Raw genomic sequence first — 19,177 nt, 5'->3', positions numbered from 1 at the left:
AACAAAAGCTTTCAGATATTTAATATGTAATGAATAAACAACAACAACAACAACAACAATAACAATAACAACAACAGCAAAAAAAAAAAGAAAAAAGAATCCACTATGAATCGCGTCCATCGACCTTCTTGATCAATCCTCTCCAGATATCGCGACTGACACCTGCTCCAACGCGCCACAGATCCATGATCTCGTTTGCTTTGAGGGGCTCTGTCGACTGCGCACTGTCCACGGAGAGCGCACGCGCTCGTCGTGGACGGGCCTCCGGCACAAACGGCTTGTCTTGGTGGGGAACTCCTGCCAGGATTCGCCTCTGAGATGCCCGGATCAACTCCCGATCAAAGACCTGTCTTTTCCTGCGGGAACCTCCAACCTCTTCATCCTGTCCATGGGGGTCTGGTGTCGCCACTACATATGTGATTGCCGTGCTGGTCACGGCTGCCTTCTGAGAGAGACTGGCCGTCGGTGCAGCGATATATCCCAACTGGTTGGCACCGGGCGGCGCGATCTGAGAGATAGGCCGGCTGGACGATGACTGACTCTCTGGCTGCTCTATTCCGGCACTGCCTCTTTCGGCCGCACCATGGTCATCTGTAATGTCATCGCTCGTCAATACTTCCACGTTAACCTTGACAGTGGCACTGTCTGCTTGACTGTCCGAGGCAACACCCTTGCCCTTATAGATCGACTTGTTGTTCGGTCTCTGAACTGACAAAGATCCAGCCGGTGCTTGTGTCTGAGGCTGCTGTGATTGAAAGAGTGATCCCAGCAATGACGACGCTTGGACCTCTCCTCGCAAGAACGCCAAGGCTGACTCCCGTCCGCTAGTCCGGCCCAAACTCCTGGTGATGACATCGTTGGGTCCTCCAAGTGTAGTGCCTGCATGGAATGAGGTCGCAGTTCTAAGCTTGCGAAGCGTTGGCTGTTCCCTCCCGATCTTAGCTCCTGAATCGGCGTCCGCACCTGATCCTGAGGTTGCAGGCCCAGGCTCATCAAACGTTGTCCGCACCTCACTTGTAGCAGCCGTATCTTGTCCAAGACCACCGGACTGACGCCGTGTATCGAACCAAGAGGCGGACGACATGGGAGAGGACACTGTCGAAGTCGAGGGCGTGGCTACTGTCAGGGCGGACCGAGTGATCAACGCAGGCTTCGAGGCTAATCTAGAGGCCACTGTGGACATGGTCTCACTAGTAACCGAGTTAGACGAGAGCGATGCCGCCGAGGAACCAGCCTTGTGGGAGCCCATCAGAGCAGCAGCAGCCCCTCCAGCCATAGCTACGCTGTCTCCAGTGGCTCGTCTCTCGCTCTGGGCCCTACTCGGGACGGTTGATACATTCGCAGACAGTGAGGACGGAGTGGACGATGCCCAGTGATCTTGGAAGACATCGTGCCTTGTCACCACACTCACTGCCGGTGTCGCTGATCTGGCAGAGATGTCGATGGAACGCGGTGTCTTGTTTAAAGCGGACGAACGCTGTCCCTGGACAGGAGTCTGTGAGGAGGTATCTCCACTTTTAGGATTTGACTCAGAGGGTTCAGTCACGGATTGGAGAGGGGGGTACTTGAGATCCTCCGACATCGTAGAACGACTCTGGAAAGATGTTGGAGCCAAATTCTGCTCAGAAAGTGCGGGTGGCGCTGTGGTGATGTTATCATTATCAGCCGCCATTAATCCAAGGGACGAATTGTGTGGGAGAGACCGCGAAAAAATGCTTTGGGGAGACGTAGCAGGAGGAGACGCGGTAGGCGGTGAGCGAGCAGCCCCACGCTGCAGAACATCTGGGCTAAAGCTGATGTCTATCGCTCTTATTCTGTTAGATGAAGCCGCGATGGCGGTTGTCGATGTTTCTGTTACGTGGATGGTGTTGTATCGCGCCGGTGACATTGTAGCCATCGCGGCTAGGGACGTGGTGGCGGACAGTCTTGATCCAGGGACAAGGATGGCGGCTGTACCTGAGCGTCGGGGCCCATCCGTGGTGATTGTGGTAGCAGACTGCGCTGGAGTCTTGACTCCAACTGGCTTTCCCGGTGAAGAGATCCAGGCAGAGTCAGCAAAGACCCTGGATGTTTCGGCCACAACAAGTCCTGATTTACTCTTGGAGATGGTCGGTTGAACTCTGGGAGCTTCTGTTGTTGGCGCTGTCGTCTTCTGTGCTCCCGACGCTTTTGGATCACCATGTGAATGTTGGCCGCTATTTCCAAAGACCTTGTTGAAGAATCCAGACATCCCAGTCGAAGCGGATCCAAGAATGCGAGGACGCTCTAGGATACTGAGAACTCTCTTGGACTGGGCGGACTTATCTGCTGCCTGCGCCGACCGCGGTTCAAAAGGTACGTTGTCTTCATAATCACTTTCGTCACCAGAAGAAAGATCCTCCATGAAGTCCTTTTCAGCCTTAATGAGATCCTGCTCCACTTTTTGGACATAGCTTCGTTGGAGGTCGTTGATAGTCATGCGGAGCTTGCCGATCTCAGAGAGCATCTCCTGCATCATGTGGGCCAGCGGGAAGAACTCTGTCACAGAAAAGCCCCAGTCTGGCTCCAGATCTTCGTCGTCTTCAGACGCCTCGTCGTTTTCATCCCTACCCTCAATTTCAGCGCCTGTCTCTCCACCTGAAGAAACCACTCCTGGCTCGCGCACTAGCAACTCGTCTATCGGATCCGCCACCTGAGCTTCCAGCCAGCGGAATCTCTCGTTCAAGTTGCTGACGTCGGTCAGTACATTCTCGATAACAGAGTTGGACATTTGTGAGAGTGCTTGGATATCGAATGTTCTTCTCAGCCTACGATTCAATTCCCGTGTATCGGACCTGGCCAGACGCTCAAGAAGGTCGGATGACAGAGTATGGAGAAGTTGGTATGGACTGTGTTCATGATCGTAGCGGCGGTTTGCAAAGGCCTCTGACGCTGTGCTCGCTTCCGAGGCAAATCTCCTGTCACGGGCCGGAAGAGATGATCGCACATGGGGGGAACGCAGAAGAGTTGAGCGGACAGATCTTACGGACTGCATGCTATGTCGTTTCTTGCCTCTGCGGATCTCTGCCTGCAGCAGTCTCGTTGGCGTATTCTCCAGGCCAGCCGCTGTCGTGTCGATGGTGAGCTGCGGCACGACCTGGCCATCAGGGGCATTGGAGTTTTCTGAATTTTCTACAGAGTGCTTTGCTCTGGGTTCATTGTCGCTATTCCTCGCTTGTTCTTCTGATTCTCGTGCATCTTTAATGGTGTTGTCCGAATCTTTTGATGAAAGGATTCCTGGGGCCTGTTCGAGACCGTCCTTGGTGTCTTGTCCATCTGCTAGTCCTGCAACATTGCTCCCCCGGGTTAGAGGCGCCTTATCGCGTCTACGAGACGCCTTGGATCGAATGCTCATGTTGTCGGTGTCCTTCCTATGTTCACTAAAAGCTACGACCGAGTGAATGGCCTGCTGCTGCGTCACTGCAGCAGCTACAACACCCACTCGCCACGCCTCCATCACTCGATTGCGTCTTTCTACGATGAGCTGCTCCACCAGCTCTGCGCTCTTGCACCTCTGCAGCTCGGGTGCACCTTCCAAACTCGTGCTGGCGACATGTCCTGAATGTATGCACTGCATGCTTGGCGAGTCTACCTGCAGACGCGGTCGCTTGACGCTGTAAATTGAACTCGGCCGGTTCTTTTTCATGGGAAGAGAAGTCGAGCTGGCTTGATGGTGCAATGGCTCTGAGAGACGACGTCGCTGACGTGCAGTCAATCCTTGATCCGATGAGGATTTTTCATGCTGAGGGAAGCGGTTGCGTCCGGGCTTGCTCCATGAGGTCGAAGACGGATCGAGAGTTTGGTCTTCTGTAACAGCATTTAGCCCTGCGTTCGGAGAGTGAGGATTTTCTTGCTCAAAAGGATGCATCTCGTCCTGCAATGACCTCTGCCTCTGTTCGCCTTCTGGTGAACCATTCTTAGGGTCGGATAAGGTTGCTCGCTGTAGCTCAGCCGACAGGAGTGAGACGGAGCTTGCCCTGTTCTTGGTGGGTCTAGTTTGATCCGAGTCCGAAAGATTGCTGTTGGCTGAATCATCATTCTTAGCCAATGTCTCGTCTAGGCTGGCTCGTGATTGCAGAGATGTATGCTGACTAGGACGTGGTGTCGAGGATCCTGCTTTGGTCGAGTCTGCATTCCCAGGCTGCTAATTCGATCAAAGTATTTGAGGATTAGAGAGCCATTTCGATGTAGGACGAAGGAAGGGATATAGAAAGAGAGGGGAAAAAAAGAAATAGACACTATAGATCAATAAGCGAATAAACTCACCCAGTCAGCAGCTTCATGAACAATATATATATATTACATTCCCATATAGAGGATAACAAAAGGAAGGAAGAAGGAAAATGACAGCGATAATAGAAAGGTGGAGAAAATATCAAAATACAAGGATGGGGAAAAGGGAAAAGAACGAGGAGTTGCTCGGGATAAACCATGTACGAAGCATCCTCTTGTCTCTTTGAACCCTTCCGCCTGCCAGCGAGCCGCATCCTCTACGCTGGAGAGCTCGATGCTGGTCCTGAGAAGAGCGATAGAGTTGCCAGGGCCTTTTCCAGAACGGACGATAGTCAAGAGAACGCCAACACCAGGAAGAAAAGATATCGATCGATTGAGAATGAATGTATCTTGGCACGAATTCGTGCAGCACAGGTATGCAGCACCCTGTGGGAAGAAGCATTGAAATCAAGACTACATGGGTGTACACTTACTTCAGCAAATCTCGCAACGAACCCTGGTTCCTCTTGACCGTTCACGGAGTCGGCCATATCAGACGAGTTTCCGGCCGAGTCGTCTTCGTCGCCCGACTCTGTACCAGAATCCAGCATGTCCAGATCAGCATCAGTGTACATGGATCGTCGGCTGCGACTTGCGTGCGACGTTGGACTGGATGCATCGGGGCCGTGCTGCTCTCGAAGCTTCGTGGGCGCTGCATTAGATTCTCTTCTGGTCTCTGAAGTTGATGTCGATGTTGATACAGTCGCGGCTTGATTCTCCGAATGCCCAGTGTTGCTAGACAGATGACCTCGGTGTGTCTTCCGTTTGGACTTTTTGGATGAGTGATTGTGGTCATGACGTCTGGCTTTCGATCCTTGGGTCCCTTGGCTGTAAAGTCGCTCCAGCTCCCCAAACACATTGCCTCGTACACCTGAGAGATGGAAATTATGGCGGTGGTGCCTTGATGATGACTTGTGTGCTGTCATGTACGGAGGAGGAGATCCCGGAATAGAGCCAAGCGTGCCAATATGACTTACAGCATCCAGCCCACGGCCCAGGGACACGTCCAACGTGCTCCAGGCGCTCTGAGATGTGTGAAGGCTGTCACCATCATCCACTCTGACCCCGCAACAATTCTCGAATGCATGTCCTTGTTCATAGTCCTCGACCTGCGAACGCAACGCTAGCATCTCGTTTCTGGTGTCCTGCAACAGATCTCGGTATTCATTCAGTTCCGACCGTAGCGTCGAGTTCGTCGTGGCGAGTTCCTTGATCAATGAAATCAGCTGATTTTGAGCCGCCAGAGGTGGGTCAATAAACGATGATGGGTAAGGCGGTGAGGAGGACGGAGATCGCTGGTGGATGCTGATAGCGATGGACCCGTGGGATGATCGTTCCTGCTGAATGGCGTGGCCAAGACTTCCCTGTGGTGGAGAGCACAGCCTGTCGGTAGTCTCTTTGAGCCAGGCAAGAGCCTCTTTACTCTCCCGCGCCAGCTCCAGCTCTTGCTGCTGTCGCTTAAGGTTGTCATGGCGCTTCGACAAGGTTTCATATTTGTTTTGAATGGTGTGAAGCCGTTGTTGCAGCGTCCGTTCCGATGCCTGGACCTCCTGGAGTTCGTCTTGCAGCTCCTCGATTTTTAGTCTGCTCGCGTCTTCACGTTCCTGAAGAGTTTCTCTCTTAAGGCGTTCTATCCGCAACAGCTCTGAACTCTTTTGGCCATCGTCGACTTCCTTGGTGAGATTGAACAGCTGTTGCTCCGTGTATTCAAGTTGCCCCGATACGAGCAGCAGCCGTTTTGCTGTCCTGGCTTGGTCACTGACAGCATGCATCAAGGACTCTTCCAGTCCCTGATTTGCTCTTGCTAGATCCCTACTGGTCTTGGCCAACTTTTCAATCTCCTGCATTGCTGACCTGAGCTGATTTCGAATGTAGGGAAAAGAGTTGATAGTCAGCCAGGGAACTACACACAGACCGTGCATATCCTGCATGGTATCTTTCTTGTCAATTGTCCAGTGCTTGATATCAGCTTGTGCCCATGTTATTCCATGGGTCCTCGGAACAACGGGAAGATGGCATTTGGACTTGAGAGCCTTGTCCATTTTTGTTGCTGTTTTCCACGCCCATCTTCTCACTGCATTAGAAACCAATCGTGCGAAGATGTGTTTCGTTTCTTGTCTTCCCGCGCGCAATGGTGCGATCAACCCTTATGAAGTGCTCCCTGTTCCAGAGACATACGCAGTGTTCATACCTCACGCTGTAGCTCGCTTACGATCGGTCGATGTTCCTCCTGCTCCAGATCTTGCTCTATTAACAGCCGATACAGGAGGGGGGGAAAATATGCACGACTCAGAAGAATTGCATCCCAACGTATTTGCATGCAGTGTATTTGAAGTATAGTCGGTGCAGCGGCGAATGGACCATCCTAATGTGGCACACGTGTCCTTGATATGAATGTGGATTTGAACATACCAAAGGTTTTTGTCCGTTCGTGCGAGTGCTCTTTGACAGAGGTGAGGCGGTGGTCCATCTGGGCCTCAATCCAGTGGGGGCATGCCTGGGCCTGGATACAGTAGCAGCCCTCCGGGGGATCTTCCACGGTATTCGGCATCAATGAGTCGATAGTAGGAGTTAAGAATGAATGAGTGGGTGGTATACAATAGAAATGGGAGGAAGGTGGTCTTGGAAAGAGAAAGAAAAAAAAATTGAGATAAATGCGTGGCGAAAGGGGCCGAAGACAAGAGGGTCCAGAGGAAAGGAAAGGGAAATGCTGAGAAAGTGTTGAGGAAGTGTTGAGGAAGTGGAGGGAAGGGCAAAGAGGAGGTGGAAGAGAAAGGGTATATATTCTACTCTGCGAAGAAGGTGGTACCCACGAATAGGAAGACCACGAGTAAATAAGAGTGAGACTTTTAAGGTATTGGCTTTACCCCAAAAAACTGACTTCTGCGGTGGGGATGAGTGTTAGTGCGAAGTGTAAAGTGTGGGGATGGTGGTGATGAGAGAGGATGAGAGACAAAAGGGATTGTCCACTGCCCATGAACCTTTGTTTTTTACGCTCATTTGTCTGCGGAGAAAAAAACTGCTCTCACTGTTGAACTTTTACGGAAAACCATGTCCTTGTCCAAGTATATACACCAGCCTGTTACTCCTTGGGCCAAGGATGGTCACCTCCCGCGTCACACGGTCATTTCTTTTGGCAAGGCGACCATGCGATCCATTGAGCAACAAAACGGAGTATCAGCGGTGTCATTGTCATTCTCAGTAAAGCTGTTGTTCTCTTGTTTTTGTTGTCGTCGTAACTCAGTTATCTGTATGTTACTGCACAGGCCAAGCGCTGTTCATGTTATTACCGCAGTGCACAGTACGCAGTGCGCTCCCCTCTTTAGCCTGAACGGAAAGAGACCCTTCTTTCTTTTATTGAGAAAAAGATCAAAGAAACAGGCACGCACAGCCACCGCTGCGCGTCTTTCTTTTTTGTCGTGATTGCCACAATCATATCGGCTGTGCTGATCGACAGGAATATTGTAGTATAGAGTGTCTGATTTCTTTACTTTATTTCAATCTGTCTCGACCTTTGGCTTTTTCCGCATATGTCCTGACCCTGCTGATCCTGCGCCTCCACCTTGGTTTCCCTGTCCCATCCCAAGTCCTACTCCGCCTTGTGCCACTAGCTTCATATCCCTTGCAAACTCGTCCACGCCGTTGTTCAGTCCCGTCCGTGGGCTTGGATATGAATCAGGCGCATCCAGATCTCGATGAACCTTGTGCTTATTGTGTTTAGGGAGACGACCGGCCGATGGATGGTGATTGTTTGGCGGCCCAGAGCCGCCTGCACCCTGGTTCGGATTCTGGTTTTGATTGCCATGGTTTTGATATGATCCGTGATGAGGTCTATTACCGCTCGGGCCTCCAACTGGTCCTATTGGAGCTACATTCGCACCCAATTGTTGTTGTTGCTGCTGCATTTGATTACCAGGTCCTCCTCCAGGGCCACCGAAATTGCCCTTGTTATGAAACCCTGCTGGTCCTTGTCCTGGAGGTCCTGCCATGGGAAAGCCCCCATTCTGGTTAAAGGGTCTTGGACCCTGTCGCTGATCTCCGCGGAATGCTGGATTGATGGCTGGCTGCATGTTGTTGCCTTGCATGTTTCGCTGCTGTTGTATGTTTCCACCTGGCATCATGGGTGGGACAGCGTTGGGCATCATGGGTTGAGCACCATTGGGCACCATGGGCATTTTTGTGATCGGATTGATGGGTATCTACAGCAAAGACAATATGAATCACACGCATGAGCCGCTATTTTCTTCTACAATAGCATAGCTTGACTTTTACCCGCAATGTTTTTCTTTTACCATCGGGGCAGCCTTGTTTTGTTGATCATGAACCCATTCGCATTCGCTCCAGTTTGGTTTCTCAAAGAAGACCATCGTATCCTCGCCAATCTTTTTGTATTTTCCGTATTTTGCAGTCGTAAGTTGGATGAATCCCTTGTACATTTTCGCCTCTCTATATGATCAAGGGGTGAAATACACCAGGCATTAGAATGGTCAATAAGGTGAACGTAGTTGTAACGCAACGGGTTCCTGCTCACAGCTATAGCGAGTAACTGTAACGTACCCTCCTTGTACTCTGATCATATCTCCGTTACGCAAGAGCGCCCCTTCCTCGCCCCAGAGGACGAGTAATACGCTTCCTGTTCGGTCCGCAGCGAGGAATGTTGACAGTAGTTGGGTCTCATAAACTCGACGTGGTTCCGCGGCTATGACAATACAAAAAGGGCGATTAGAGGCAGTCCTCAAGTCGATTGTGCACAAGTCTGAGTAATGCAGAGATGATCTCCACCAGGCAAAATCGTAGAGGTAATGATGACCTGCCTTTCTCAAGAATGATGCATTCAGTATTGAACCCACGCATGGACGGACGCAATTCTGCGATGAGCGTCAAGGGCAGACCATTGGCACTGGTGGCGGATGGCGGGGTGGTGTTGGCACGTACGAGGCTGTTACCCCCACCGCTGCTGTTTTGGTTGTTGATGATATTGATGCTATTGTTGTTATTACCATTGGCGATGTTGTTGGCACCATTGTTGGGGAGGTTGGCCCCGGGACCACGACCCATGTGTGTCCGATTCATGGCTCAGTCTGATGTGTATGTCTGTGAGGGCGATCTGCCTTCAAAAGTGCAGTTCTGATACAAGGGCGTGAGTTTGTCTCGCGCAGCTTCTTGTGTCAGGACAATAAAGTTCAGGCACGTGGCCTGTGTCCTTTGCGCATCGTGTCGAGCCACCGATAAGCACCAGTGCAGCGAGCCGATCCTCCATAGATCAATAAAGCCGCGCATTCCGCTTCTTTTTCTGTATGATAATGCGCCTATTAGTAATGGTAATGGTAATATTAATAGATCTGGTGGCGTTGGTATGTCGGCCGACAGTATCCTCCTAGAGAGTTCCTCGCCAAGTTCGTGAATGATAAGAACAGCCAATTTCACAATAGGGGAACAGAGGAGCCTAGATGAGTGCGGCAAACTGGGGAAAAAATGAGTCGTATGTCAGGTAGATGATCCCTGGTGAATGGAGCGCGTTATTAACTGAGTAGGCTTGAAGAGTTAATGAGATGGATACCGCGTGGAAAACAAGTCCGTTGTCCCATATGGTATATATTCTTTCTTTTTGCCAATCTTTTTATAGCTGGAGAAGACTTCTTACATACGTAGAGGAAGAGATGGCGGGTACCTGGTGCATAGTTCAGTCTGCTATCCACTTTTAACCATAGAATGAATGGCTTTGTCATAATAGTGCGCAACCATTTTCACATTCAGGCACTTAATCTCATTGAAAAAATCATTTCCGCCTGTATACCATGCAAGATGGCGGCAATCTATCATCGATACATACGGCAATACGCGATCTTGATTTGGCAACAAAGCCTTGATACCCAGGGGCCGGTCAATGGTCGCTGATTTTTAGGACGGAGTGAATGTCGGTTCCGGTGTAAATGAACTGTGTGGGGTGAGAGTCAATGCAATAGGTGATACCACGTTCGTGGATGCATTGATATTGGTTGTAAGCGAAATATTACTGCCAGTATCCTCAACAGCAATGTCCTGTTTTCCGAATAGGTCCTTATGGTCGCCGTCGATGCTAGGGATATGGAAGTCAGTCGAAGATGAAGAGATGAACGCGACGTCCTTGAGCTGGACAGGCTCGTAGGTTGTCGTTAGAGGGATTTCAACGTGGTCGGAAAGGGGTTATCAGTGGACACAGTTTGAACAGATAACGGGCTGCTGGGAGGAGTGGAAGAGGTACTTGTGTCAGATGCCTCGACATGGATACCGTGCCAGGCTGTAGGGCTCGGTGGGGATAGTGAATTCTGAGCTGATGGCTCCTCTTGGTCGGTGGCTCACGCGGGCCGAGGTTGCCCTGGTTTAAGAACTCAGGTGTTGGTGCCCATCTTTGGCTCGTTCGCGATTATTGGCACCTTATTAATCCGCGCCAGTTGCGGTTTGTAAGAAAAGTGAAAGTGTCCTTGCAGTGTAGCTGTCGAGATCACGTTCTCGGTGCTTGTCTAGACGATGGATATCGACATGCTGCTGATTTCTGCCGCCTTTCTTATCTGTGGGCACTCCTCAACTCTGACTCCATCGTCCACTGAGCCTCCAATGCTATCGAACCCGCTTTTAATGGATACACCATGTCCACTCTTGCTATCAGATGAGCGAATCGTTGATATATATTTTGTAGCAAGAGAGAAATAGGTTGGATTAATGTTACGATCCAGCGGACGTTTCATTGTCTTGGAGGCAACTGGACAATCGAAGATGGGAGTAAAGGACGAAAGTTATAGCATCCCTTCATTGAACGGCGAGTGAGCAAGTGGGAATGTAGGTTGGAAAAGAGATGTGAAGGAGCAGGGGTGTGTGGATAAGGCTGCGATCCAATCCTTACAAAAGCGAAGGTGACCTGGCCTATGCATCCCCGAAGAAGGTCGCAATCTGATTATCGACTATTGACTTGATATGCAACAGCTGCATCCAACGCCCTTTCCTTGCCAGTGCTGCATCCCTTTCTTCTAGGGGTAGATCCTCGTGGTGAACGCCTCTTTTGACATGCGCCATCGTTGGGAGGAGGGGTGGCAGCATGCCCCCTCCCTCCCCAAGAAGGCTGACAATTAGTACGAGTTCTGTACGTATAGATTGTAGATAATGGGCGCCTGCCTGCCGGAGTCGATTGGTCAATTGGAGCACGCACATTCCATTGGAGTTGCTGCGGTCGATATACTGGACTATAAAAGCGGTATTTTTCACACCTTCTCCTGCCCCTTGATCTCACGTTCTCTTTTCTTGATCGCACCTGCATCTCCACATCGAAATCCTCTCATCGCCTAGTCCTTCCATCCTCCATCCTCCTTTTCTCATTTTCACTCCTCCCGCTCCTCCCTCTCATTTCAAGGCATATCAGACAAGCAAGGGGATTGTGCCACCATGTCGCTCAACACCACAGCCCACCAGAACCAGGCTGAGGACCAACATATCAGTTCACCCTCTTCCTCAGCATCAGCACCGACACCAGCACCAGCAATACCCCCGACATCCCTTTCTCTCTTCTTCCTCCCTCCAGAACTCGTCTCCACGCTCGTCCTCAAGACCCAGACCGAAGATCAAGCCATTGACCCGTCTGAACTCAATCCAATCCCGATCCATACCCGCGAGAGTAAGACCGCTGCGGTCGTGACCTCTCTGGACAATGCGGTTCCCTCCTGCAGAGTCTGCGGTATAGCCCAATTCGAAAGCGTTCAGAAGCAACGTGAGCATGCCAAGCTGGACTGGCACCGATATAACCTCAAGCAGCAGCTTCTCGATAAACGCGCCAAACCCATCACGGAGCATCAGTTTGAGAACATGATGCAGGATCTCTCAAGTATCTCTGGATCCGACAGCGAGGACAGTACAAGCGAAGACGACAGCAGCAGCCATAAAGATAATGTTGAACACACGGGGGAAGCGGATCAGGAGGCACTTGTTAAGTCACTGATGAAGAAGCTGGAGCTTACGGTTAAGCAGAGCCAGAAGACGCGTCAGCAGGATCCGATGCTTGTGCACCAGCAACGGACTTTGGAGCAACAGCTTCTCGAGGCCAGGATGTCGCCCATGATCTGGTTCACTAGTCCGCTTTACGATGAAACTGTGCGACTAGGGATCTACAAGAACGCTCTGCCGAGCAAGGGACAGTCTGACAACATTGTGGAGTATCTGAAGTCGCTCCAGTTCCCTGTGGCACCCGTCATCAAGAAGCAGAAGAATAATAAGGCCAGGAGAGAGGCCAGAAGGGCTGCGGCCGCTGGCACAGCTGCAGTGGAGTCCACGCCAGAGTCATCAGAACAGCCCGGTACAGACAGTAGTCTTCAGGAACCCATCATCAACCCTTCAGAGCCAGTCCTAACTAAGGACGAAGATCGGGATGCTTCGAAGGAAACTCTACTGGATCAGGAAGCGGACGAGGAAGAGGAAGAGGAGGAACACGAACCGGACTGGATCAAGTACGAAAGAGCAAAGCATCTCCATCAGACAACTCCTATGAAACCTGCAAACCAGGCCAGATATTGGACTCTCATCATGATCGGTGGTGGCCATTTTGCGGGCGTGGTTGTCGATCTTGCTGGTCAGCTCTCTTCCCACGGTCGAGAGTTGAAATTGGTCGCACACAAGACATTCCATCGCTACACTGGTAGGAAGCTTGACATCATTCCGTTGAATCCGTTGAGTATCACTCTCATGCAAGAAACTAACGTTTTTCATTCTGTTTATTCGTGTTTTTAGTCCGACGCAAGCAAGGAGGATCGCAGGGGACGCACGGAATTGCCAATTCTGCGGGTGCGCGTATTCGTATGTACAACGAGGAGGCCCTCAAACTCGAGGTCCGTGAGCTGCTGGACGGTTGGTCGCATTGGATCAAGCAGAGCGAGTGTGTCTTTGTTCACTCTCCAGGAAACAATCGCCGTGTGCTGTTCTACGAGAACTCTGTGATTTCGGCCGCGGAACGCCAGGGACGCCTTCGATCCATTCCCTTTATGACAAGAAGGCCCACACTTTCGGAGCTCAAACGCGCATACCAGGAGCTGACGACCGTCAAGGTGTCCGTGTTGACCAAGAACGCACTGAGGCGCAAGGAGGCGGCAGAACAAGAGGCACTGGAGAGGGCTTTGAGTGCTTCGCATGCCAAATCGGCCAAGGACCAGGACGGTTTGGGTGATATTCAGAAAGAGCCTGTTGTACCAGATCTATCGCCAGAGCTGGCAAAGCTGATCGAGCTTGTGAAGAAGGGGCGTGCAGAGGCCATGTCGAGTCAATTGCTGAAGCATGGAATCGATGTGTCTCAGCTCTTGCCGCTCACCACAAGCACAGAGTACGACATTCGAAGGACACCAACAATTCTGCATTTGGCGTCTCATCATGGTCAGGCACAGGTGGTCAAGTTGCTTCTTGAGAAACATTTGGCTGACCCTACGACTACTTCGGCTTCGACCTTGAGCAACCAACTGGAAGCAGGAGAAGAAGAATCCTCTGCGCTCGGGGCCGGATCATTCACGGCTTATGATATTGCTAAGGACAAGGAGACAAGAAACGCATTCAGGAGAGCCATGGCACTTCTTCCCGAGGCCTGGGACTGGATCGGTGGGGCTCATGTTCCTTCAGCACTTACCCCGGAAATGGAAGCGGAACAGGAGAGAAAGGCCAAGGAAAAGACACGCAAGCTTCTGGAGGCCGAGCGTGACCGCAAAAAGACCCGTGAGGCCAGTCGACCCACGGCACCTGTTGGCCAAAATTTGACGAAAACGTCTTCACCTGCGTCGTCTAGTGTCATGACCAAGAACATGGCTAGCATATCTGCGGCCAATACACATTTATCTCCAGAGATGCGTATGCGTCTGGAACGTGAACGACGAGCGACTGCGGCGGAGGCACGTATGGCGGTGCAAAGGCAGGCAGAGACAACTCGGAGAGCTGTGCAGGAGGGCAAGAACGTGTGCGTCGCGTGTGGCAAGAGTCTCGACAACCTGACACCCTTTGACAAGTTTGGGCGAAAGTTCTGCACAACTGAATGTGTTGCGAAGGGTCCAGCCTAGAAGTGATGTATTCATCATAATCATCAATAAACAAGATAGAAAAGAGTTGCAAGAACGCATTATGGAGATGAACGGCAGTATTGGCCGGATGCTCCATTGCTATTATTATTTTTTCTTGCTAGAGTTTCTAATGTACAATGCATGAGCATAATATGGCCAAAGAGAGACGTGCTATGCTGATGTAGTCGAACGTGGAGAGGACTGGCCAGAAGCATAGAGCCAGCGCATCATCATGGCCCCGATATATGCAGTCCACTCGTCCAGACCTAACGTTGGAGGCATATCATTCCAGACCAGATCCTGATCATCACGATCCGTTAATTTTGACCCCGGAAAAGCGTGTGTACTAGATTCACAGTAGAGAGAGGGAGCCTGAGCAGCGATGGCCGAAGTGTTGGGTGTCGCCGATGCTATCTGCCTGCCATCGCTATCGGGCATGCGCTCGTCCTGCTTCGTATCGGTTGAAGGGGCGATGGCCGAAGATACAGCTGAGCGTGCGGTCGTGCGATTAGTCAATGAGTCCACTGTCCAGACCGTGTTGAACTGAGATCCTGTCTGGTGCCCTGCACCGCTTTCACCGCTGTCACTGGGCCTCCGATCACGGTTCCAATCGATGCTACTGGGCATGGAAAAGGGGTCAAGCATGGCGCCTTGCTTGCTCGGTGCATTGTTTGTACCAGCGCTCTTTCCATTCGTCACGGAAAGTTTACAATCCGTGTTCAACAAAGGAGAGGTGCCTCCGTGAGCCAGTGTGGTCATGGTCACGGGTACAAGCAAGCCATTGTCGTGCCGCAAAAGTCCTGAACTTTCAACGCTACCCTCGGCCTTGATGTCCGCTTGAGCTTTGTCCTGAACGACTGCCGGGCTGTCAGAAAGACCGAGGTTGACGGTGGCGAGCATCATTGAGGGGTCCGTCTCCGAGGGCTGTTGAACTGAGCTGTTTTCCGTACGAACAGAAGCTGGAGATGATGCTGAAGGCGGAGACGAGAATGGCGACTGGACGCCCAGTCCAATAAATGGTCGGGTGAATGTGGGCGAGATTGAGTTTGGAGATTCATTCGCGTTGGCAGAGCTCATGGGCGTCTCTACTTGCGACCTCATCTCTGACTCCTCCGTCTGGGATGACTCTTCTCCATCGGCTTCCATGTTATCATCGCCATCCTGGTCCCCAAAAGTCGTGCTCCTACGCCGCTGCATCTTTCTAAACTCATCGTCGTTGGCCAATAAAGAGTGAATCGCCATCACTTTCGACCGGCATTGTTGTCGCAGTTTGTCCTGACCTTCTCGTGGTCCGACGAGTGCTTCCTTATATTGAGACTCGAGTGCCCAGGATGGTCCCACAGGCGACATTTTGAATGTATCGACTTCGAGATCCTTCAAACTCACATGCTTTAAATCCAAGAGATCCTCCAAAATCTTAGCACGCCTTGCTGCGCTGACCCAATGACTAGCGAGGAACTTGAGAGCATCAATACAACGCTTCAGATTCGTCTTGGCTGACATGGTGTGGCTGGGAAGTGGTGCGCTGGGCACTAAGGTGAGTGGGCTGGCACTCGAGGACGCTGCAGACCTTTTGACACTGGGGATATTCATGAAGTGGATGATGCCCGCCGAAAAGATGGCGTACAGACAGCTGATGAACATCGACGTCAGGGCTTTGGCGTCCATCAGGATCTCAGTGATATCAGAAATGGTGGCTGCCGCTTGTGCACACAAGGATGCTGAGGTTGCAGAGTTCGGCACTTCAGGTCGGTGGAGCAGGATGATCACGGTGTTGAACGTCAAATGAAGGAAAAGGCCAAAATGAGGAGACTGTGCTGTTGGGTCCTGCAGCGATTCCGGAAGAGACTGTCGCCATTGCGTTAAGGACTTGTCTAGACAAGAGAACCGCGCCGCACTGGTATCCACGCCACAGTCCTGTTCCTGCTCTGATCCAATACAGGGAGTCCTGATGCCTTTATCCGATTTTGATGGTGAGCCGTATTTGGCTTTGATGTACTCAAGGACATTGCCTTGGATCTTTGACAGGGTGATCAGATGGACAAAGTTGGAAATGCATGTCGACTGAACTGTTAATGATCTGCCCGCTGTCGCCTCGTCCTCGTCGTCTACGTATTGCGGATATGACGCCTCAGAATCTTTATGGGTGATAGCCAAGGGCCTAGGATTGACACAAAGAAATCCAATGTCAGTCAGTTAGCCTACCGCAATTCAAAGATACGCACGCTACAAAGCCACGGTATGTCCTTGTAGCATACTTTCCGAGCCCTGCACACACAAGACGCTCGACTACATAGACGGACCACCACGTCCTCTTGCGTAGTTCGCATTGCAATCTGTTCCTTGCTTGTTCCTGGTCCGATGATTCCTTGTTGAGGCCCAGATCCTGCGCCATACGAATTGCCATGCCCACATACAGCCACGCGCGCTGGCTCTCACAGAACCCCATCTGCTGGATCGCCATCAAGAGGAGAGATTGAACAGTCGCAATCTGGGAATTGTCGTATTCATCCTTGATAAAATACTTAGCCCGTTCGTAAAAAATCGTGCAGGGAGGTCGCTCGAGTCCTGGCTGAGGTGCGCGAAATGTGGGGTTATCGCTGAAGCGAGAGGCTAGTCCAAGGACTGCAAAGAGCAAGTGTGATGGTGGCGATTCGTTGCGATGGATCTGGTCAGAGATAGTTTTGTAGTGTAGCATCGGAAGGACTGGGTGCACGAAACGAAAATGCATGTCCACCAGGTGGTCAATCACATCGAGCGATGGCAGAATCAATGCCTCGTCCTTTGTAGTATTTTCCGGGATATGCATATACCCTGTCAATGGGTTCGAGAGCTGGTGAGCTGTCAACGAAGGTCGATGCGTAACCATACGATGCGAGTCCGTGGAATAGCTGCCACCATTCCTGCTATAACTGTAGTAATGTTCCATGGTAAAGCTGCCACTGCCACTGTTGCTGCTGTGTCCACTACTGGAGCGATGGTGGTCTCTTTCGCGCGAGGGCTGGCTCTGATGATGTGATTGAAGAGTATTCGACCCTAGGCGAGAATGGTTTAGCGGTGCGCGGCTGTCAGTGTAGCTGGCGTGATGGGACGAACTTGACACTCCTGCATCTCCGTAGCTCGGGCCGTATTGAGGCTGCAACATGTGCTGATTTTGTTGCCGGGTCTGAGGCAAGTGCTGGTATTGCTGCTGCTGCTGCTGCTGCTGCTTTGGATATGGAGGACTGGGCCCGAGAGTAGATTGCGGTTGAGATTGATGTCGTTGCAACGTCTGCTGAGGGCGCTGATGAATCTGAGATGAAGATGGATGACGCGGGTGTTCATATGACTGATACTGGCCTCTGGGAGCAGAGGTCACTGGTGATGGCTGAAGTAGAGGCTGGGTTCGACTAGGAGCGGATCTCTGGTTCGAGCTGGTATCTGAGTGCAATAGCGTGCTTGCATGGGATCTGTATCCAGGAGTGGATTGCTGAGGCCCCGAGCGATTAGGTGGCATGTAGTTATTGAGTGGATGGTGTTGTTGCTCCTGCTGTTGCTGTTGCTGAGGCATATGTTGATTATGGGGCCGTGATGACGACGAGGACGATCCTGATCCTGAAGCAGCCACTATGGCCTTTGGAGACGACGTGCTGGACAATGCAGCTGTAGAAGAGCCCCCTATTGCCTATGAGAACACAAAAGACGCGTGTCAGTCAAAAGTACTATCAAGGATTGATTCGATCCAGTAGAGCGGTAATGTCGTGCTTACATGGTTGATCTCCTCGTACGCCTTGGACCTCCTCAGCTTCAGTCCCGTCATCTCAGCCTCGCGCGCCATGGCATCCAGCTCTGCGCGGACAATCTCTGCACGCGGATCCTTGTCCTTGACAAGCCCACCGAGGAGACCTTCCATTCGATGGAGACGCGCCTCTATCGCCTCGATATAACCTGTCATCATGGGGACAAGTTTGCCTGGGGTTGTTAGCAGATGCAGTGAGTGAGTTTTGAGAGGAAATAAGGTCGCGAAGTAAAAAGAGTGGACATTTGTATCGCATACAGAACAACGCAGCCTTTGTAGCCAGTCGCGGCTGCAATGGCCTTCTATTCTTTTTTTTCTCTTTTTTGCCTTTCTTTTCCGTGCATGATTTCCCTCCTCCTTACCTTTTGGCGGGCCACGCTTCTTGGTCGGATCATTGTATGTGCCTATTGTTGTAGTATTATTCCGATCAGACGAAATGCAGGCCTATCGTCAGTCTCCCTCTCCAGCAAAGGATTCTCAGGGATTGCAGCACAACAGATCCGTTCAGACTCTTGTCGCTTTAAGATTAGTCAAGGGCAAGAAGGCCTAGACCGCCGTGCATTACAAGTGGACGAAATTTCTTTTCTTTCTCAAAACAAGTAGAAACAAAAAATATATTTTGCCGCTTACATTCGTAGTTGAAGGTCTCGCAATTGGTGCACAACGGATGAATGGCATCTATTGAGTTATGTATGGAAGCACCCAAAAGAAGAATAAAAACAAAGTCAGTCTTAGCATGCTCGCTGCTGCTGCTGCTGCTGCTGCTGCTGCTGCCAAATAGGAAAACTAACTTACCGCACTTGACTTTTTTCCTCCTGCAAGAGTCGCAAGCCTGTTTATGGAGGCAGTGAAAGCATTGTTAAGAATAGACAATATTCCTCAATTGATGAAGTGTGAAATGTGGTGTGAAATGTGAAGTTTGAAGTGTGAATCGTGAAAAAATAAAAACGATCGTACAGTAGCCGCCGACTGACCTTAGACACCCTGAGCCGCTTGTTGTCGGCCATTCGCTATACTAGTGTGGGTGGAAGGGACCAAGAAAGAATCG

At 51.1% G+C, this 19,177-nt stretch overlaps 5 protein-coding genes across 5 annotated transcripts; 1 reads left to right on the top strand and 4 right to left on the bottom strand.

Annotated features, from left to right (window-relative positions):
• Window positions 1-9: 9 nt before the first annotated feature.
• Window positions 10-7,237, bottom strand: BC939DRAFT_449560 (uncharacterized protein). Its single transcript, XM_051555400.1, has 4 exons — window positions 6,703-7,237; window positions 6,482-6,537; window positions 4,725-6,149; window positions 10-4,159 (listed from the first exon to the last, which is right to left on the bottom strand). The coding sequence occupies exons 1-4, from the start codon at window positions 6,839-6,841 to the stop codon at window positions 104-106; spliced, it is 5,676 nt and encodes a 1,891-aa protein (XP_051412740.1). The 5' UTR covers window positions 6,842-7,237; the 3' UTR covers window positions 10-103.
• A 469-nt stretch (window positions 7,238-7,706) lies between these two features.
• BC939DRAFT_449556 (uncharacterized protein) lies at window positions 7,707-9,521 on the bottom strand. Its single transcript, XM_051555399.1, has 4 exons — window positions 9,105-9,521; window positions 8,848-8,989; window positions 8,583-8,736; window positions 7,707-8,489 (listed from the first exon to the last, which is right to left on the bottom strand). Exons 1-4 carry the CDS (start codon window positions 9,361-9,363, stop codon window positions 7,788-7,790), a joined length of 1,257 nt encoding a protein of 418 aa, XP_051412739.1. The 5' UTR covers window positions 9,364-9,521; the 3' UTR covers window positions 7,707-7,787.
• Window positions 9,522-11,496: 1,975 nt separating this feature from the next.
• On the top strand, window positions 11,497-14,409 carry BC939DRAFT_137127 (uncharacterized protein). Its single transcript, XM_051550118.1, has 2 exons — window positions 11,497-12,952; window positions 13,045-14,409. The coding sequence occupies exons 1-2, from the start codon at window positions 11,710-11,712 to the stop codon at window positions 14,349-14,351; spliced, it is 2,550 nt and encodes an 849-aa protein (XP_051412738.1). The 5' UTR covers window positions 11,497-11,709; the 3' UTR covers window positions 14,352-14,409.
• A 15-nt stretch (window positions 14,410-14,424) lies between these two features.
• BC939DRAFT_449552 (fungal-specific transcription factor domain-containing protein) lies at window positions 14,425-17,883 on the bottom strand. Its single transcript, XM_051555398.1, has 2 exons — window positions 16,610-17,883; window positions 14,425-16,512 (listed from the first exon to the last, which is right to left on the bottom strand). The coding sequence occupies exons 1-2, from the start codon at window positions 17,845-17,847 to the stop codon at window positions 14,523-14,525; spliced, it is 3,228 nt and encodes a 1,075-aa protein (XP_051412737.1). The 5' UTR covers window positions 17,848-17,883; the 3' UTR covers window positions 14,425-14,522.
• A 593-nt stretch (window positions 17,884-18,476) lies between these two features.
• Window positions 18,477-19,177, bottom strand: BC939DRAFT_137120 (uncharacterized protein). Its single transcript, XM_051550117.1, has 3 exons — window positions 19,104-19,177; window positions 18,925-18,961; window positions 18,477-18,807 (listed from the first exon to the last, which is right to left on the bottom strand). Exons 1-3 carry the CDS (start codon window positions 19,134-19,136, stop codon window positions 18,656-18,658), a joined length of 222 nt encoding a protein of 73 aa, XP_051412736.1. The 5' UTR covers window positions 19,137-19,177; the 3' UTR covers window positions 18,477-18,655.

This window comes from Gamsiella multidivaricata (assembly GCF_025024155.1).
Source record: "Gamsiella multidivaricata strain RSA 2152 chromosome Unknown BC939scaffold_28, whole genome shotgun sequence".
NCBI lineage: Eukaryota > Fungi > Mortierellomycota > Mortierellomycetes > Mortierellales > Mortierellaceae > Gamsiella > Gamsiella multidivaricata.
Note: the sequence above shows the minus strand (reverse complement) of the source record. Positions and strands in the feature narration are given on the sequence as shown.